The 20,325-nt window shown below is 39.8% G+C and overlaps 1 protein-coding gene across 1 annotated transcript; it reads left to right on the forward strand.

The window, feature by feature from the left end:
* Positions 1-6,851: 6,851 nt before the first annotated feature.
* Positions 6,852-16,152, forward strand: LOC139159519 (RE1-silencing transcription factor B-like). The gene is made up of 5 exons (XM_070736829.1): positions 6,852-6,934; positions 7,169-7,342; positions 9,321-10,237; positions 11,785-11,868; positions 14,966-16,152. The coding sequence occupies exons 3-5, from the start codon at positions 9,331-9,333 to the stop codon at positions 16,150-16,152; spliced, it is 2,178 nt and encodes a 725-aa protein (XP_070592930.1). The 5' UTR covers positions 6,852-6,934; positions 7,169-7,342; positions 9,321-9,330.
* Positions 16,153-20,325: the final 4,173 nt, after the last annotated feature.

Genomic DNA, 20,325 nt, shown 5'->3' on the forward strand with positions numbered 1-20,325 from the left:
TATTCCATTCTCTTTTGTCTTGGAAATGTTTATCGGTGTTTCAACGTAATTAGACTGAATTGAGAAACCTAACACTTTTGTGGAGGTGTGGATGGCAGATTTGCAATAGAGGCCAAAGATCTGAGGGAGAAAAACCCTTTAGGACAAAAACAAATTGTGTAATATTTGTTATCTGTGTGTGGAAAACTATGTCAAAACTTACTTCGCTGTGACAATCGTTGTCAACTGAGAATCAAGTTGCAACTATATTTATGTTGATCCATTAAACATTGTGGAAATGTCTTCCTAAACAGTTAGCTAAAGTAGCATTATTCACAGTTCTGTTGACGGATGTAAAATATTGTTTTATTTGAGCGTTGGACAGAGACTGGAAACTCCATTAGTCTGTGGACTTTTTTTAATGTCTTCCTATTTTAAGAGAGATGCTTCCATTTTGTAAGAGCCATTGCGGCCTTGGTCTACATTTCTAGCATTTTTAAACCAAGTTGGTTGGAGAGAAAAAAAGGCAGATATGTAGTAATACTGCTGCTTGCACATATTCTCTAAAATGATCTCGGAAGAAAAAAAAACATTAATGGTATCAGAAAGTATAATTCATTCTAAATTATAATTATGGTATAATTATATTATACCACAATTAAAATATATAATTATAATTATATATTATGGTATAATTCATTCTAAATTATAGAATGAAATCCAGTAAGCTTTGTTCCATAGAACCTGAGAGAGAGATAATTTCCCTCTCCATAGCTCCTGCTATTCACTTAGTATGTTCTCCAAAAGGCGATGGAACTCCCCAGAATAACCTGATGGGAAGGGAGCTCTGGAAAAGAATGGCAGCAAGAGAGATTTCCCCCACTGTGTGAAAAATAAAATAAACAAGTACAAATTGTAGCTTTTAAAAGGGGAAATTAAGGAATATTGAAGCAACAGAATACCAATAGATGAAAATAACATTTTAATTGACCTATGTACAATACTACGTTTTTTTCTGGAGATATATTCAGTTAGATGGATCTTACTTATTCATATCCAATATATGTCTATAGGATTGGAGCCTTACTGATTCTTATACAACGGTAGCATATAATAAACTTCTGATGCTTTGAACCTCAACTCCTGTTGCTGGCTATTTGTGCCTGACGAGAGAGATGACTGGCCCAAAGTCACCCAACTGGCTTTCATGCCTAAGGCGGAATCTGAACTCATGGCCTGGTACCTTAACCACTGGACCAAATTGCTCTCTACTATTCCAAAATTAAATGGAAAGATGCAACAATTTTGAAGCAGGAGATATTTCTGCAACTGAAATGCTGTATCATGAAAGACAATAAATGAGACCATGGTACTGCTGGGGCAATGCATATTTTGCAGCAGGCAGAATAGAGGTTGCAACACTAGGGATAATAAAATTAGTGATGATTAAACAGTAATAATTTCTAGCACAAGTAGTCCTTGACTTATACTAGTTCATTTAGTGGTCATTCAAAGTTACAATTATTCTGAAAAAAAATGACACTACTTTTTTTCATACTTCGTAATACCCTATGGTCAGATGATTTTCCGAACGCCATCACTCTACTAAAGAAATAATTCCCTCAACACTGTCAGACTTTCTACTAAATCTGCACTTCCATTCTACTAGTTTTTCTCATCATTCCTATCACCCATTTCCTCCCATGTTGACTGTATGACTGTAACTTGTTGCTTATATCCTAAGATTTTTATTAATATTGCTTCTTCATTGCTTATTTGATCCCTATGACAATCATTAAGTGTTGTACCACATGACTCTTGACAAATGTATATTTTATTTTATGTACGTTGAGAGCATATGCACCAAGACGACTTCCTTGTGTGTCCAATCACACTTGGCCAATAAAAATTCTATTCTATTCTATTCTAAACAATTTAGTACAACAATACAATGCAGCTAAGCCAAAAACATATGTATGCCGCCCCGAATCTACGGAGAGGGGCGGCATACAAATCTAAATTAATAATAATAATAATCATCATCATCATCATCATCATCATCATCGTCATCCAATAAATAATATTACAATTTCAAAGGGATTAGGGGCCTAGCTTATCCAACACTCTGGACCAATGCTCAAGGAAACACACACACACACACGGGGGCGGGGGGGGGTGTTTGATGGTGGTGGTAGAGGTTGGAGGGAGAGGGGAGAGAAGAGAGAAGAGAGAGGAGGGGATAGAGAGGTGTTTTTAAGGCCTTATAGAAAGCCAACAGATCTGGAGTGAGGGATGCTGTTCCAAAGGACAGGCTTTAATTTTCATGATCAGCATCTTTATTTCTTTTTCACTAGACAAAAACAATAGAGAGCAACACGGCCACTATGGAACACAGGGCAATAGTCCTGCTTTGAAAACCAGGGAAAACAAACCTTCTGATAAATCAACCAATGCTTAGAAATGTCCCAATGGTGACAATCTTCCCTTCTAAGGAAAGAACTGTCCAAAAAATATCAGCTACAGTCCACATTACAAAGTCTCACGATCTACACAGCAAAAATCAGCTTCCAGTTTCCCCTCAACTTTACAGCTTCTCTTGAGTTTATGCCTTTCAACTTTGTTAGATTCTGGATCTTCTTCTTTTTTTTTCTTTGACTTTTCTGCTTTTCTTGTTCCTCTGTAGCTGGGGTGGGCAATTAATTTTGCCATGGGGCCGCATGAGAAATTGGGATGGTTTTAGAGGGCCGGACTAATATAATTAACTCAGTTCTACCCAATACTGTAAAGATCCAGACCCTGGCCTGACCTAAACCCCCAGACCCACTCCACAGACCCCTAATTGTTTGATTTATGGTAACACAGTGCACCACAGTCACTGTGCTGGAGTGTTTGCGTGGTTTCTATGCTCGGCCGTTCCCGGTAGGAGGTCGGGGTCTGCTCCACTGCGAGGATGAAAGAGCTTAACGCATCTGCCGGGACTCCTCTGGTTCTTGCTTTCCCCATGATTCACCAGGAAAGCAGGAACCGGGGGAGTTCCGGCAGACGCGGTGAGCTCTTTCATCCTCATACTGGAGTGGACCCTGACCTCCGTAGACCGGTCACAGATAGTGGGCGGGCTGGATGCGGCCCACGGGCCACCCCTTGCCCTGGTCTGCTCTATAGGTTATAATGTCAACTAAAAAGGTTTAGTCGGAAAAGGTCAAAACGTTTAAGCACCTAAAGTATAATCTATATCGCTCTATAAAATATTTAGCTCATATAGCATTACAGAAATTCTATATAATAAAGTCTTTAATTTTTTGATGTTAGTAAGGATATTTGAAATTTCAAATATGACCTGAATATCATAAAACCAAAAATTGTTTTACAATTTACAATTTCAGTTTTAAAGTGTTGAAGCATCACTTTATCAGAATGCTGCTACCCCTTCTTTTGTCTCACTTTTTAAACAATATCTTTATTGTTGTTGTTTTTTGTCTAAACAGATTAACAGACTTTGCAAATTATAATTCTCTAAGAAAGTTTATGGTCCTATTAAAAGCTTCTCTGGAATCATTAGTGGAAATAAAGGCAATGCTGGAGATTGACCCTGTTCCAGTTTCATGCAGCATGTCAGTTTTCTATTTTTTTTAATTAAAACTTCTTACAACTTAAAAGTAACAGGCAGCGTGGCACATATAAAAGGTAGCATCCTTGGGCACGTTGGCATGTCTAGGTGCTCTGCCAGAGACCAGTGAAAAATCTAATAACCACATTGCAGATTGAGGAGATGTAAAAAAAAAACCCAATGGCTTCATCCCAGTTTTCTTTCCCATCAAAAACAATGACATCTGAACTAAAATTTCATATATGTATTCTTCATAGGCATGATTGAAGTAATGTATTTCTCATTTTATTCAATGGAACACAAATAAATGAGAAGACACCATAATTATCTGATAAAGATATCCGGGAAGAAAATCTGGAGTGGATGGAAAATAGCATGGAACAATGGAACTATCTGATCCCCATCAAAAATCCTCACTACCCTCTACATTAGAAAAAGAGTTGCACTGAACTCAATGGCTGTATTAATTTATTATTATTATTAATATTATTTAATAATAATGATAATGATAATGATAATGATAATGATAATGACAATGACAATGACAATGACAATGACAATGACAATGACAATGACAATGACAATGACAATGACAATGATAATGATAATGATAATGATAATGATAATGATAATGATAATGATAATAATATTTGTATGCCGCCCCTCTCCGAAGACTCGGAGCGGCTTACAACAAAAATACAAAATACAAATCCAATGATTAAAACAGCAGAACAGTTGAAACCCTTAATTAAGAAACACTCATACAATCCAAACAAACCATACATAAAACAGAGCGGATGAGGAGAATCAATTTCCCCATGCCTGGCGGCAAAGGTGGGTTTTTAGGAGTTTGCGAAAGGAAAGGGGGGGGCAGTCCTAATCTCCAGGGGGAGTTGATTCCAGAGGATCGGGGCCACCACAGAGAAGGCTCTTCCCCTGTGTCCTGCCAGACGGCATTGTTTTGTCCATCGGACCTGGAGAAGGCCAACTCTATGGGACCTAATTGGTCGCTGGGATTTGTTCCAAGAGCTGCAATCCTTGTGCATTCTTAAAACAAACAGCTAAACAAGGAACCCTCATAGCATCATGTGTGACAACCCCCTTATTTTATTTTTACAATATGCCTACTGAGGTAGAATATACTAAGAGTTAATGACAAGTCCAATATCTGATTACATACAATTATTAAGGGTAAACTCAATTTATCCTTAGAATATTAACTTGGGAATTTAATAACTATAGTACATTGTTATCTGCAGCCTAATTTTCCAAACTGTGAAACATTTCAAATTATATATTTGTTTGAGTTGTTTTCTTTGGAAGAAAGCCATGGAGGGTTTGGCAGTTTTATATTTCCGAATTGTTTTCAAAAATAAAGTTTAAGCACAGTAGGAGACCTGATTTAAATTCTAACCTTGACAGACAACTAAAGTTCTTTGCTTCACTATTAGATGGCTAGCAAGATAAACCACTATTCCCAATCCTTATTACCATAGTTGAGAGTCCAAACTGAGCTTGACTCAACTTCTGTAACTCAATCAGTAATCTGTTGTTCTTTTCACCCAGCAACACTTTGTCCAGCCTCCTTCTTCTGGCTAGAGCAGAAAATCTATGAATCATGTCTGTTCTTGAGGCACCTTAACTGCTGTGTATAAGTAATATTATATATTTATTAGCACACACACACCCTTTGCTGGCAGGAATTGCCTCGGGGAATAAGCATTTGATAAGAAGGCAACTTGCTTGCTTTTATTACCAAGTGTTGCTTTATTCAACAGAGTTGATTTCCTGCATCCTTCTTCTGGCAAAAAACAAGCCAGGGAGTGGAAAAGGCGATTCTGAATTTGGGGAAGATGGGCTAGATCTATACAATATTAAGGTTTAGGAACAGCAAAGCAAACATTGCTTTAATAACACTATCATTTGCATTTTACCTGCTTCACTAAGACCAAGAAATAGCAGAGGGGTGGGCACAACAGCTGGTTAATATGATTTGCAAGTCCTGCAGCTCAGTGGCTGAATTTGTAGAATTCATGTGATTTACACCTTTTGATTTCTGGGTTTGCACACTATGCACAATGGTTAAACACAGCTGGCCAGCTTGTTGTGTGCTGTGTGAACCAACCCATTAAGTTGATTCTTTGAACCGTGATTTTATTTATTTTTGATTTTATTTATTTGTGAAATCCGTACGTCGTCCAACTCCAATTGGAATGATAATTGAAACTATGGGTTAATGTGTTATGTAGTCAATGGCTTAGCCCAGTGTTTACCAACCTTGGCAACTTGAAGATATTTGGACTTCAACTCCCAGAATTGCCCAGCCAGCGCTGGCTGGGGAATTCTGGGAGTTGAAGTCCAAATATCTTCAAGTTGCCAAGGTTGGGAAACACTGGCTTAGCCAACTGAGTCACATCGAGAAGGGAAGCATGGAAATCTAAATTAATCAATCAATAAACAAACAAACAAATGTATTTATTTATTTTATCTTGTTGGGGAAATATTGATAATTTATTGCTTTAATGATGTGTCTCAGTTCCAGAAAGTTAATTAAGTACATTGTGGGAACAGGACCAGCATATTTAATACCAGTATGCAGTCCTGGTTTTCCTTTCACCCAAAGTAAAACAAACATAAATTGAGGTTCTTGACTTATGAATCCCTGGATATTGAAATTCAGCAACTGCGTCTAAGTCATGCAATCTGCTTTATGCACCATCTTTTTAAAGGCAATCATAATTCACAGGAGAGTCTCCAGGAGGAGCGAGGCAAGAGCCAGTTTACCTAATTTAAGATGGCACAGCTTTGCTTTTCAATCAAGCTACTTCTCCCACCCACCTCCCTTCCCCCCTTTAGGATACTCCTCTTCTGCTGCCAACCAGGACGGCAAAATAAGCCCCCACACCAACCCCAGACAAGAAAGGGCCACTAAAAAAACATGACTGCGCGTGAGCACCAGACAGGTTTCGAGGCTCCCGACACCGCGCGGGCCAAAACCCTGACCTGGCGTGAGGGGGAGGGGCGGGTCAGGGCAGGGCAGTAATTGGATCGGGTTAGGATGGGCGAGGCCGGCTCTCTCCTCGCGGCGGCGGCTGCCGTTGCAGGCGCGTGGTGAGCGCTGGAATGCGCGGACCTTCGCCGTTGGCTTGAGCGGACCCTTGACTCCCGAGGAGGGCTTTCCCAGGCGAGCGCAGAGAAGGAGAAGAAGCGGAAGAGGTGTAAGGAGCCCACGGCCGGGCTTGGAAAGTTGGGGTGCGCTAGAGGGACGACGACGACATTGAGCTGGCGGTTTGGAGGAACGCGGGAGCGAGCTTGTGGCGCTGTCCAGGGCTGATCTGGAGGAGGCTTGTTCGTGCTTCGCTTCGGCGCTGCTGCGCGTGGGACGGCGGTTGGAGGGGGTGGAGTGAGCGGTTGGGGAAAGCCGAGCCGAGCAGGCGGGGAGGACTTAGCGAGCGGCGGTGCCTCTCAGGAAGGAAGCCCCTGGAAGGAGCCCCAGAGGAGAAGTCTCCCTCTTTGCCGGGGGAGGCTTGCCAACCCGGTTCCCTTCTCTTCTCACCACGGGCTGTTATTTCCTTGCTGCAGGAAGAAGGGAAGGAAGTTTGGCGGGGAGGAGCCGCCTCCGCCGTCGTCTCCCTCGCTGCGGAGAGTTGCCGAGGAGGAGGCCGCAGCAGCAGGAGGAACAGCAGCCGCCCTGCTTTTTGAAGCTGGACAGCGATTTCTCGCCGTCCCCGCTTTCGGACCCCTTCGCCGCCAGCGGTGAGGTTGAGGGTGGCGGGGGTGACCTTGGGCTCCGCGCCCTGCACGGATGGAGAAGCCCAGAGGCGTTGGTGTGTGGGGGGGGCTCTGAGGTGGGAGTTGGGCCTCGATCGCCTTCTCTCCCCCTCCACGCTTTACCCCCCCCCCCCCTCCACCGATGCGGAGCAATGCTCGTCGAGGAAGATTCTTGCTTAAGGGTTAGGGGTGGAGTGGGTGGTTCTGTTTTTTTTTTAAGGGGTGGGTTGAGGAGCTCCTGTCGGCAATTCCCCCATTTCTCTTAGATCGGGGAGCTGCTTCAAGGAGGGAGGGGGAAAAAAAACAAGTCCCCACCCGCTTTCGCTGCCGCTTTGTGGGGGAGGGCGGCCGAGAGAAACTAATGGGCGAATCTCCTTCGTCTTCGGCGACTTTTTCAAGAAAGTTACGGAGGAGCTGGAACTTTTGGGAGGAGAGTTTAAAGCCCCCAAAAAAGGAGGGAAGGAAAAGCGGTAGACGACGCATCCGCGGAGGCCTTGAGTTTGCCCGAGTTGGACGCTCTGCTTGCGAGGCAAAGAGTTTTGCGAAAGAGAGCTTTGTGCTCCTAGTTGGTATTTGAGAAAATGCCTATTTCTGGAATGCAGCAGCCGCCGCTGCCGCTGGTTGGCTGGGCTGGCAATGGACATTCATAGAGTGAGGGGCTTTTTAGAGTGCAAACTTTTGGACTCCTAACCTTGTGCTTCGTTTAAATATATTTACGGGGTGGGAACTTGGTGGAGCTTCAAAATCAGTTCTACATAGAATCAAGGACTGAAGGCCCCAAAGGTTGCTGCTCTATTTAAAAGATTCTTTCTGGCTTTTGAAAACTTTCAAGTTGAAATACAGTTCGCTTCCTCTGATAAGAAGCAATTTCAGATATAGATCTGAGAATTACGGATCTTTTTAGGTTTAGACCAGAGCAAGCGAGCATATGTAAATTAAAATCACCCCATGCTGTTAGTTTAATTTCAAGACTGAATAGCCCACCCAGCAGGGTAACAAGGGTTCATGGATTTAATTAGAATCTTACCAAATGCATACTGGTTTAAATGTTTGAAAATAAATTGATCAAATGTGATTATCAAATATTCTTACTGACGTGGATTCCTACATACTATAGTAGTCTGGAAACGTTAATTTTCAGTCATTTCATAATGGCTGTGTTCATGTAACATAGTGCACAACAAACTAATGTGACACATTTTAAACCTAGTATTTTGGGTGAACTCTGCCTGAGTTATTCGTTAATGGTTCAGTGAGTTGTCCAACCGCAGAAAATTAGATTAATTCCATAAAATGCTCTGCAAACATAGTAAGTGGCTATGAGGTTTTGTTTTTGTTTTGGTTTAGCCTAGCATGATATGCAGACAAGGCCATTATGGTTTGTGCAACAACTATAGTTAAAAGTTCTGGTTGAACATATGTGATCCCAGTCAGTGTTTTAAATAAAAGTTGCATAGGACCTTATTTACAGTTATATTGCTTGAAATCTAATTTCAGCAGCAATATATAGTACATAATAAATACATTTTTACACCAGGCAACTGATAATTGTATTACGCTATTAAGTACTGCCAGTAAAATACAGGGCAGTCAACTTTGCCTCATAGAAGTTAATTTATGTATAGGCATGATTCAAGATAAGTGAAAAATCACAGTTAAGAAATGGACATTTGAGCATTATCTTTAATTAGCTCATCTCTATGACCTTTATTAACCATGGTTTTAGATTATTTATTTTTTCTTTCCCTGTAGAAGTTTTATGTAATTGAAGTTAACTCAGGTGTTCTAGGTTTTTACCGTACTTAATGGAAATAGTTTTAATTTTATTTAGATTTTATTGACAGCCATGTTGTGTTTTTTTGTTATGTACAAAAGAGACCAGTGAGTATAGTATGGTTTACTTACAAAATTCATCTTAAAAGTATGGTTTGTTAATTTACCAATTGTTTCCTTTTTTTAATAGAATTATTGTTATGACAATGCAAGTGTTGGGTCAATCTGGTGGCAGCAGCCTATTTTCTAGCAATACTAACCTTAACATGGCACTGTCAAACGACATGTATGACTTTTCTGAACTTTCCAAAGCTGAAGTGGCAGCACCTCAACTTATTATGCTGGCAAATGTGGCCCTCACGGGCGAAGTTAATGGCAACTGTTGTGATTATATGGTTGGTGAGGAGAGGCAAATGGCTGAACTGACAACCGTGGGTAACACCAATTTTTCAGACAGTGATGGAGAAGGAATGGATGATTCACAAAGAGCAGAGAATGACTCTGAAGAAATAGAAGATATAGACATAGAGCTTATTACTCCTGAGGTCCATGATGCGGAAGCAACTGGACTATCAGAGTCTACTGTTCCTCACTCTTCTGATCAAGAAAAAGTCTTTTCATTGGAAGCACAAGATGCTCAGGGGAGCATAGATGACAAAAGTAAGGGTTTGAAGAACAAACCATTTCGTTGCAAGCCATGCCAGTATGAGGCAGAGTCTGAGGAAGAGTTTGTCCATCATATTCAGGTACACAGTGCCAAAAAATTCATTGTAGAAGAAAAAGCTGAGAAGCATGGCCAGGTTGAAGAAAATGACACTAGCACTACAGAGGAAATTGATTTTTCTAAGGGGCCTATAAGATGTGATCGCTGTGGTTATAACACTAACAGATATGATCATTATTTGGCTCACTTGAAGCACCACAACAAAGCAGGAGAAAATGAAAAAGTCTATAAATGCACTATCTGTACATATACAACAGTCAGTGAATATCATTGGAAGAAGCACCTAAGAAACCATTTTCCACGAAAAGTTTATACATGCTCACAGTGCTCCTACTTTTCGGATCGGAAGAATAACTACGTGCAGCATATTCGAACTCATACAGGTATGTGTTGCAGCTTTTTGAAATCTGTTAATGAGCAATTGTATAGATTATATTTGCAACATTCATTCCATCAAACTAACAGTCCTCTGGGTCTGCTTTATAGCTAGAGCCTTTTGGAGTAGATTTGAAGTTGATCGATGGAAAAAGGGATATCTCCCATTGTGAATGGAAGTGATTTCAATACCTAATGTGGGGAAAATAAAGTTGTCCACCTACCAGGCATACTGTGTTCCTACTGAAAGCCGTATAATACATTTCGGGACTGGAACAGCCTTTCAATTTAATGCACCATAACTATTCCAGAGCAGTCAATTTATTTAATATTTATTGTTGATATATACTTTCTAGTACATTCTTGATGTAAAATGTAAAATGTTGTTATGGTTTCTAAATTAGAGGATGTTTAGGATTGGACCAATTTAAGAAAAACATTTGCAATAGCTGTTAACTAAATAGGATGTTCTGAAAAATCAAAGTGGTAGTCATGGCAGTGAGATTGAAATTTGCTCCCTTTTGTATATGTGTTTTCACATCCTTGTATAAATAGGTGGAACTTTGGTTGCATTGTTGCTACTGTCATCTTGACATTTTGGACTACCCCTATGGGTGCCCATGTTATAAACTTCCAGAAGTACTAAGATGGAAAAATAATGATATTGAATTAAGCTTTGAGTTGATCTAGCAAATAATAATTGGATTTAAGTTTAGGTTTGTTAAGGTAAATTAGATAAAAACTATATTTAGCTTGATTTTACCTTTAACTAACTGATACAACCTATCATCTTTAACACAATTTATATAAAGCTTTTCTTTTCATTCTTCACTGATTTTATGATTGTATTTGTTCATTGAAGAAAAATGGTTGCTTTTATAATTTGAGGTAAATAGGATACGTTCAGTATGCAAACTCATGAAAATAATATTTCTTATGAGTCACTCTATAACTCAAATCTTATGAGCCATCCATTCCCAGTTTCTTCCAAGTCCTCTGGTATTCCTACCATTTGCAATGAGAGTTTAGAAGAAATAAGAAACTGGGAGAGTCTTCTATTCTTTTTTATTAGGAAGTAAGAGTTTTGTTTGATACAGGAACTTACGATCCTAGAGTACAATCCCTGTTTCCCCCAGTTTTAAAGTAACAGAGCAGAGCAGTCTACCAATTGTGCAGTGATTTTCACTGTCTCTGTCATTCTAAAGTTAGGAAAGGAGGGGTGATGATTGCTAGTCAATCATGTGATCACTGTGAAAACTATAATGTGTAGGTGGGAGGAAGGGCAGTTTGGAAGCTTCTGAGGGAGAGCATTTTCTAACAGTGCTCAAGCAGGCATGCTTAGCCGAGTTTTCCTGCTGCAGAAAAATATTTATTTTGTATTCCTGGATAACAGCTAGGTTTACAAAGCAAGAGAATTACTTTTTAGGTGAAATATGGCAGCTTGTGAATGTGATAGGATTATTAATGTTTGCAGTATTTGCCAGCTATGTTGAATTCTGGGAAAATAATTATGACAACAGATTTTATACTTAATTTTAATGCTCTGTTTTCACAGGCGAGCGTCCCTACCGATGTTCTATGTGTCCTTATTCAAGTTCTCAGAAGACTCATTTAACGAGACATATGCGTACTCATTCAGGTTGGTAAAAAGGCAGTTCCAAAGGATTAAGATGGTATTTTAATACATGCAAGGTTGCAGGCAGCATTTCAGAGTTTTCCATATTAAAGCTAGCAATGCAGGGCTACATCAGCCAAGAAAAAGAAAAAACAGAAAGCAATTATTTTAGGGTGCTAATTTCTGTTAAGTATCACATATGTTTGTTGATGTTCAGACTTTAAGCCTTTTAGGAAGATAAATGTTAATTCTTGATTAGATGTAAAATTCAGTCTGCATTATTTTCTCAAATCCTATAGAAAATATTCACTATTTTGGGAACAGTTTTATATATTTTATGCATCAGAACACATAAAGTGCTTTCTAAAATGGGAAGGTGATAGATATATTTGGTTATCATATGGATTGTGGGAAGGTCTGACATTTGAGGGTATACCATGTTGCTGATCTGATCTTAAATTACATATTGCAGTATTAATTATCCATATTATATATGAATTGGTTACACTGCAAAATAATGCCTTATTGAAAAGTTCTGAGGAAAAAAACCACTATTATAGACCAGGGGTCCCCAAACTTTTTACACAGGGGGCCAGTTCACTGTCCCTCAGACTGTTGGAGGGCCGGACTATTAAAAAAACGTGTGAACAAATCCCTATGCACACTGCACATACATTATTTAAAGTAAAAAACAAAATGGGAACAAATACAATATTTAATATTTATTCTTCCTCTTTCTTTCTCTCTCTCTCCCTTTCTCTCTGTCCTTCTGTCTTTCTAGTTCTCTCTCTTTCTCTCTGTCCTCTCTCTTTCTTTCTCTCTTTTCTCTCTTTCTCTCACTCACTCTCTTTATATCTCTCCCTCTTTCTCTCTCCCTCTCTCTGTCTCCTCCTTTCTCTCTCTCTCCCTTTCTATCTCTCCTCTTCCTTTCTCTCTCCCTCTCTATCTTTCCCTCTTTCTCTACCCCCTCTCTCTTTCTTTCTCTCTCTCTTCTCTTTCTCTCACTCACTCTCTTTCTCTCTCCCTCTTTCTCTCTACCTTTCTTTCTCTTTCTCTCTCTCCCTTTCTCTGTCCCTCTTTCTTTCTCTCTGTCCCTCTCTTTCTTTTTCTCTGTCCCTCTCTTTCTTTTTCATTGTCCCTCTCTTTCTTTTTCTCTGTCCCTCTCTTTCTTTCTCTCTGTCCCTCTTTCTTTCTCTCTGTCCCTCTCTATCTTTCTCTCTGTCCCTCTTTCTTTCTCTCTGTCCCTCTCTTTCTTTCTCTCTGTCCCTCTCTTTCTCTCTGTCCCTCTTTCTTTCTCTCTGTCGCTCTCTTTCTTACTCTCTGTCGCTCTCTTTCTTACTCTCTGTCCCTCTTTCTTTCTCTCTGTCTCTTTCTTTCTCTCTGTCCCTACCTCTCTTTCTTTCTTTCTCTCTGTCCCTCTTTCTTTCTCTCCCTTATCTCTGTGTGGGGGGGAGGCGGCTGCTTGAAAACCCCTGACCTCCATCGCCTCCCCCCCACGGCACAAGGCGAGCACACAAGGGACCGCTCATCCAGGCTTGCCGGTCCACACGCGCCTGGATGAGCGGTCCCGCATGGCCCCAGGCCCCCAACGCCGGACTCCGCCGCTGATTTCCACCCCCGTTCCGCTCTGCAGTGGCTGATGTAGCAGCAGCAGTTTCTGTAGCCTGGCCCTTGGATTCTTTGCTGACCCACAGAGCCTTTGTTTTTGGTGTTACTGGCTCTGTAGCAGCTGCAATTTGCTTTTTAGAGTAGGAGCACAATTCATTATGGGGAGATAGAGATGCTGTAACCATCATCTCTAAGCTTAGAATTGAGTGAGTGGTATATATCTGTGATGGTGAACCTATGGCATGTGTGCCATTAGTGGCACACAGCCCTCTCCACAGGCACACAAGCTCCACTTGATTGACCAGCTCAGCTCCACTGCGCATGTGCAAGTGCCTTGCCGTTGGCCAGTTGATTTTTGGGTCAGACAAACTCATGCTTTCTCCTCACTTTCTGCAGTCCATGTCTTCCCAGATCTCTGGAGATTCCACCCCAATGTTGTTTGGGCATGCAAGGCTTCCTCCTCCAGCTCCATTTGGGGATGGGAGGCTTCCCCTCCCCCAGCTCTGTTTGGGGAAAGAGGCTCTTCCCCCTCCCACCACTGTTTTGGGATGGGGGGCAAAACGTGAGGTGGCCATTGTGCATGTGCGCATGTGCAGGAGGAGGGTCATGCGGGAAGGGGCATTGCATCATGTGTGTGGGCACTTGCACATGTGCGACAGTGCGCATGCACACACTTTCGGCACCTGAGAGAAAAAGGGTTCATCATCACTAGTATATATAGCATGCTATCAGTGACACCTGTAGTAGCAGTGCAGTAAGGTTGTGGTCGTAGGTTGAAGACTATCTGCATGGACTTCTACTTTTACTGTAAACATTCCCCATTGTTCCTTCAATTTGCTCTGTTCAAATGTGAGTGTTATTGTCTATTTGGGAGAATAACACCAGAAGAGTGATATCAGCACAGTTGAAGGAAACTGCATTTGCATAATTACAAAAAGCAAACAAACCCACAAACTATTTACCCCTATTCAGTTTGCTCAGCTACGTAATTTTGCAAACATTTTGAAACAATATGGAAGTTAAATTACAGCAGTTTATTCATCATTTTTGCCCAGAATATTAAAGTATTCCTTATTTCCAAATGGTTGGATATACAGTCTAAGTATTAAAATATTATGTTGCCGGGAGTGGGGTGGGGAAACTGTTATTCCTTCATTGAGAGTATATTTTCTTTTGGGGTATGTACAATAATTGTGTAAGATAATTATTCACCTATAATTTCAATTTTTCTACATTGCTTTCAATGGACCAGTTTGGTTTGGATTCCAAATGCTAATAATACTATAGAGTGACCTTCTGGTATGTATATAACATAGATGGAATGTCTAATGATTTCTTGCATGGTTGTTTTCTTTCTTGTATTTTGTTGCTTTTTGTGAACATGTTAAGTGGAAAATCAAATTATTCTTAAATGCAAGAAGTTCAATAGCATGATTAACTGTATAAATCTGTAGCTGTACATAATTTATGATTTGTAATATAATAGTTATTAATTGCTTCTTCCTTGCTTTAGGTGAGAAGCCATTCAAATGTGAACAGTGCAGCTATGTGGCATCAAACCAGCATGAAGTGACTCGACATGCAAGGCAGGTTCATGATGGGCCCAAACCATTGGCTTGCCCCCACTGTGATTATAAAACAGCTGACAGAAGCAATTTCAAGAAGCACGTTGAACTCCATGTCAGCCCTCGTCAGTTCCTTTGCCCAGCTTGTGAATATGCTGCATCCAAGAAATGTAACTTGCAGTATCATATCAAATCCAGGCACCCTGACTGCTGTGATATCACAATGGATGTCTCAAAAGTAAGATTAAGAACTAAGAAGAATGAAGTTAACACCTCTGAGAACATTAACACAGAGAGTAAACTAGAAGAGGAACAAACAAAAAAAGAGTTGACTGAAAAGAAAAATGAGAGAGTTGTCAAAGAAGAGAAAAAAGAGAGTTTGTCAAAAGGTAAGAAACCAACTAGTAGTGCGAGTGTAGGCCAGATCACAACAAGAAGCCGCAAAATAATTGATGAAAGAAAGGAAGAAAGTTTGAAAATGGAAAAAACTAATAAAGTTAAGGCGGCAAAAAGAAAAGCAGAGGATAGCTCCATTTCAGAGACAAACGATTCATCTACTGATATTGATGAAGTAGTGGGAAAGAAAAGGAAAACCGAAAAACTAACACCTAAGAGTCAGGATGAAAGTGTGACTGATCCAGATTTAGTACAAGAAATACCATCAGTCCAAACATGCGACAAAGAGATAATGAGTAACGCACATCAAGAAAATGTCTGTTCTACAAAACAATTACAGGCTGAAGACCCAGCAGGAGCTCAACCTTGCCAAACCCCAGAAAAACAGGCACACAATACTGGAGCAGATTTGGCTTCATCATCACCAAGTGGCACAGCAGTGAATGAAAATCAAGACGTGGAAGAGGACGAAGGTGTCCATAGTCATGATGGCAGCGATATAAGTGATGAAAAATCAGAAATTAGTTATGATTCTGGATTAAATGGTGCTCGGATGGCCCAAGAAAAACCAGGTCAGAAATCATCCCAAGCAGTACCAGAGGCTAAGCCTACAATGCAGAACTATGTGTGTATATTTTGTGACCGGTCTTTTAAAGAAAAGGATGAATACGTTAATCATCTGTATCGACATTTGGTAAATGTATACTATCTTGAGCAAGAAACAATGGAGCAAGATTAACCAAACACAGTTTAATGACAATTTATTCCTTGAATCTTGAAGTTCTTTCCATCTATTGATTGGTGAATCCATAATTTGGTAAATACTTCTATAACAAGGTCATTTCCTTTTGTGCTTTAAGATGAGAAAAATGTTGCACATAATTGTTTTATCTTTACCTATGCAGTTTACGTCTTTAAAAATTTAGTATTTTTGTTGTATATGTACATTTTATATATGCATGTTTAGTTTTGTTAAATCAGTTTCTTCCCTTAATGTTGACACTTTCAGATTTGTTGCTTATCATGGCCAGTATTGTCTGCTTCTTTTGATTTCCTGATTCTATGTTGGTTGATAACCTATAAAATTGCTTTAATACTTTTATTTATATCATTTTGGACAAATATTTCTGTACATTTCTGATTTAACGGTTAAGGGTTCCACAAATAAGTCTTGTGTTCCTACCATATTAGCTTCAATAGAATGGCGTATGGGGCTCTCTCTAATGAAAGTTTTGAACTCATCCTTCTATTAGGGAGGTTATTTAAACTTAAATCCATATGTAAATTTCTACTTAGAAGAGCTTTCTTAATTAGAAAAAAAACCATGGTAATTTTTTTATTTTTAAAATGTATTTAAAGAAGCCATCTTTAAATAAAAGCTCCGCTTCCGCCCCAGCGTCTCAATCCTTCCCCTTTAATTCTTGTAGCGTTGGTACGCTCCACTTGAAGAGCCTTGCTGCCCCCGCTGCCGCCAATTTTCTTGCCGCCGATTTCGCCGCTGCAGGTCCCTCAGCTGTTTGGCGGCCCATGTGTCTTCAGTTGGCCACCGTGGTGGTCGGAGGTGCAGTCTGGGCAGTGGCGGTCAAGGCTCAGCCCCCTCGCCGGACCCATCTTCTTTAGGCGTCGGCGCCGCTTGGGGAGAAGCCCTCCGTGGCCATGGGCGAGCCTCCAGATTTGGAGGCAGAAGACAGCCTGATGGATGGGTGGCTACCCGCCTGCAGCAGCAAAGGGGGCCGACAGTTTGGGCTGGTCAGCGTTGGGAGTTGCTCCTCCGCTTTTGTGATGCCACCGCCAATTTTGCTGCCACCGATTTCACTGCCGCCGGCTGTCTGGCGGCCCACATGTTGGGCCGCCAGACAGCGGAGAGGCCCGGCGGCACTGAAATCGGTGGCAGAAACATTGGCGCCACCACCTGTGCCCTAGAGCGCAGCAAAGCCCCAATTTCAGTGAGTGTTAATTGTACTCTGTTAGGTAAAAATATCTTGACAGAATGAAATTGCTCATTTCAAAGTTTAGAAATCAGAAAAATCCTGATAAGCAACAAACCTTGAAAATGTCAGTTGTAAAAATTTCCATTTCCAAGTTCTAAGCATCCTGATCTTTTTCTAATTCACATAAAGAGAAATTGAAATGGTCAGACATCTGAAGAATAAATGTTCAGGCACAGGGAGAGAAGCATAGCTTTATTTTAAAGACTTTATTAATAGATAACATTTGCTTGAACTTTCTGAAAACACAATGAAAAACTACATATAGCAAAACTGAGCATGCAACCTTTCGTTTTTGTTCATTTTGAAATATTTTTTGTTTTTGTAAATGTATAGGTGTAAGTGTGCTTTCTAATGCAGCAAATTAGCAGATATGAAAACTTGTATTGTCAAAGTCCAGAATCTGCTGCAAAGCCCCATTGCTGTATTGTTGAATTGTGTTGACTCATGTCTTATTGTGTGTGTATGGGAATCTCTTGATTATATCTCCAGATGGCTCTCAAGAGACTTTTATTTGCTGCTTCAGAAATATTGAACAAATATAATATTTAATTTTTCCCCTTGAAGAAAGCTGACCTTGCATTATACTTTGAATTATATTTAATTTTTCCGTATTCCATTCTCTTTTGTCTTGGAAATGTTTATCGGTGTTTGAACGTAAATAGACTGAATTGAGAAACCTAACACTTTTGTGGAGGTGTGGATGGCAGATTTTCAATAGAGGCCAAAGATCTGAGGGAGAAAACCCTTTAGGACAAAAACAAATTGTGTAATATTAGTTATCTGTGTGTGGAAAACTATGTCAAAACTTACTTCGCTGTGACAATCGTTGTCAACTGAGAATCAAGTTGCAACTATATTTATGTTGATCCATTAAACATTGTGGAAATGTCTTCCTAAACAGTTAGCTAAAGTAGCATTATTCACAGTTCTGTTGACGGATGTAAAATATTGTTTTATTTGAGCGTTGGACAGAGACTGGAAACTCCATTACTCTGTGGACTTTTTTTAATGTCTTCCTATTTTAAGAGAGATGCTTCCATTTTGTAAGAGCCATTGCGGCCTTGGTCTACATTTCTAGCATTTTTTAAACCAAGTTGGTTGGAGAGAAAAAAAAGCAGATATGTAGTAATAGTGTTAATCACATCAGATGACTTGATGTATTAAAAATGATATATGACTTGAAATAGGTACTAGAAAATGATTAGAGATAAAGGTTTCATAGTAGAAGGGATTAGAAAATAGTGCCTGTATTCTGGAGCATGAGAATGCAAAGGAATAAAGTGTTAAAAGAACAAATATGCCAGTGAAACTATGTTCTGAGATTTATTGGCTTTATAACTATCATAAATCCCAACATAACCTGTTGTTTGTTTAGAAAAAGACAGAATTACATGTTTTAAAGGATGCCAGTAAACAATGGAATGTCACTTCTATCTTCATGTTAGATGTAGCTAATGGATGAATAAATTAAGATTGAAAGTATAGATAACATGTTTGTTTAAGGTAATTATTTCTTAAATTGAACATTAAAATTATAAGAATTTGGATATTTTTCCAGCTTCTCCTTATTTTCCTTAGTGGTTTAAAAATTTCTGCCATATTATGGCTGTTTTTGTTATTTGAGATAGTTTTGGAACCCTCCTCCCTTTTAAAAATGAATAATTTGTTTGCTAAGGCCTTCTGTTTCTATTGTTATTCTAATTATTTGGGGGGGGAAACAATTTTTTAAAATTGCACTACTGAAAATTGGCCATTCTAAGCTGAATTTCAGTGGTGTAAACTTGTTATAGGCAAACTGACAGGTCAGTTTATGCACAGCATTAATAATTTCAGTGTATAATATGTTTTGCTGATGAGTTGCAAACGGGTTCATTTAAATGTATTGAACTTTCACTATGTAGCTAACATGCTGAGGTACAGTACTGATATCCAAATAGGCTCAGGAATTGTTTCAATGAATATACAATTTTCCACCTCTAAATTTCAAATCACACTAGCTAAATAACACTTTTGTAAACTGGCACTGAAATGTTTTATGTTTGGTTGCACCGTGTTTGATGCTTTTAACAGTGCAATACTTGTATTATTATCTCAATTTAAACCAAAGGTAATTTGTTCTTGCTTGCTATCTACTGTAATGCAAGAAGTGCTTTTATAGATTTGTAATAGATGTAAAATCAGAACAGATCACATGTCCTGGTTTTTAAAAAAAATTTACTTAAACTATGTATAAGTCTTTGTTCAAGTTATAAAGTGTTAAACTAAATTGCATATTAACTCTTGAGTGTATTTCCCCAAGCATAGTTATAAGGCAATAAACTTTGTTAAAGAATATGCATAGTGATAATTGGTCTTTTATTCATTCATGTGTTACAAATGCCTATTATATATGAATTTATGGTATGAAGACCTTCATTGGCTTAGTGAATGATAAGGATGGATATATAATGATACCTCGTCTTACAAACCCCTTGTCATACAAACTTTTCGAGATACAAACCCAGGGTTTAAGATTTTTTTGCCTCTTCTTCCAAATTATTTTCACCTAGAAACCCAAGCCGCCACCAATGGGACACCCCACCTCTGGACTTCTGTTGCCAGCGAAGCGCCCATTTTTGCACTGCTGGGATTCCCCTGAGGCTCCCTTCCATAGGAAACACCACCTCCAGACTTCCGTGTTTTTGCGATGCTGCAGGGGAATTCTAGCAGTGCAAAAACGGGTGCTTCGCTGGCAACGGAAGTCCGGAGGTGGAGTTTCCCAGCGAGGGGACCTGGGATTCCCCTGCAGCGTCACAATAACACACAAGTCCAGAGATGGGGTTTTCCATGGAGAGGAGCCTCAGGGGAATCCCAGCAGTGCAAAAACAGGTACTGTACTTTGGCTGGCAAAAGGGGTGAGTTTTGGGCTTGCATGCATTATT

Source organism: Erythrolamprus reginae, chromosome 2 (genome assembly GCF_031021105.1).
Source record: "Erythrolamprus reginae isolate rEryReg1 chromosome 2, rEryReg1.hap1, whole genome shotgun sequence".
Taxonomy (NCBI): domain Eukaryota; kingdom Metazoa; phylum Chordata; class Lepidosauria; order Squamata; family Dipsadidae; genus Erythrolamprus; species Erythrolamprus reginae.

Excerpts from the sequence above, each read along its gene's own strand:
- LOC139159519 (XM_070736829.1), top strand. The coding sequence starts at position 9,331 with ATGACAATGCAAGTGTTGGGTCAATCTGGTGGCAGCAGCCTATTTTCT. Across the intron at positions 10,238-11,784 it reads GCATATTCGAACTCATACAG|GCGAGCGTCCCTACCGATGT; the intron begins GTATGTGTTGCA and ends CTGTTTTCACAG. Across the intron at positions 11,869-14,965 it reads ACATATGCGTACTCATTCAG|GTGAGAAGCCATTCAAATGT; the intron begins GTTGGTAAAAAG and ends TCCTTGCTTTAG.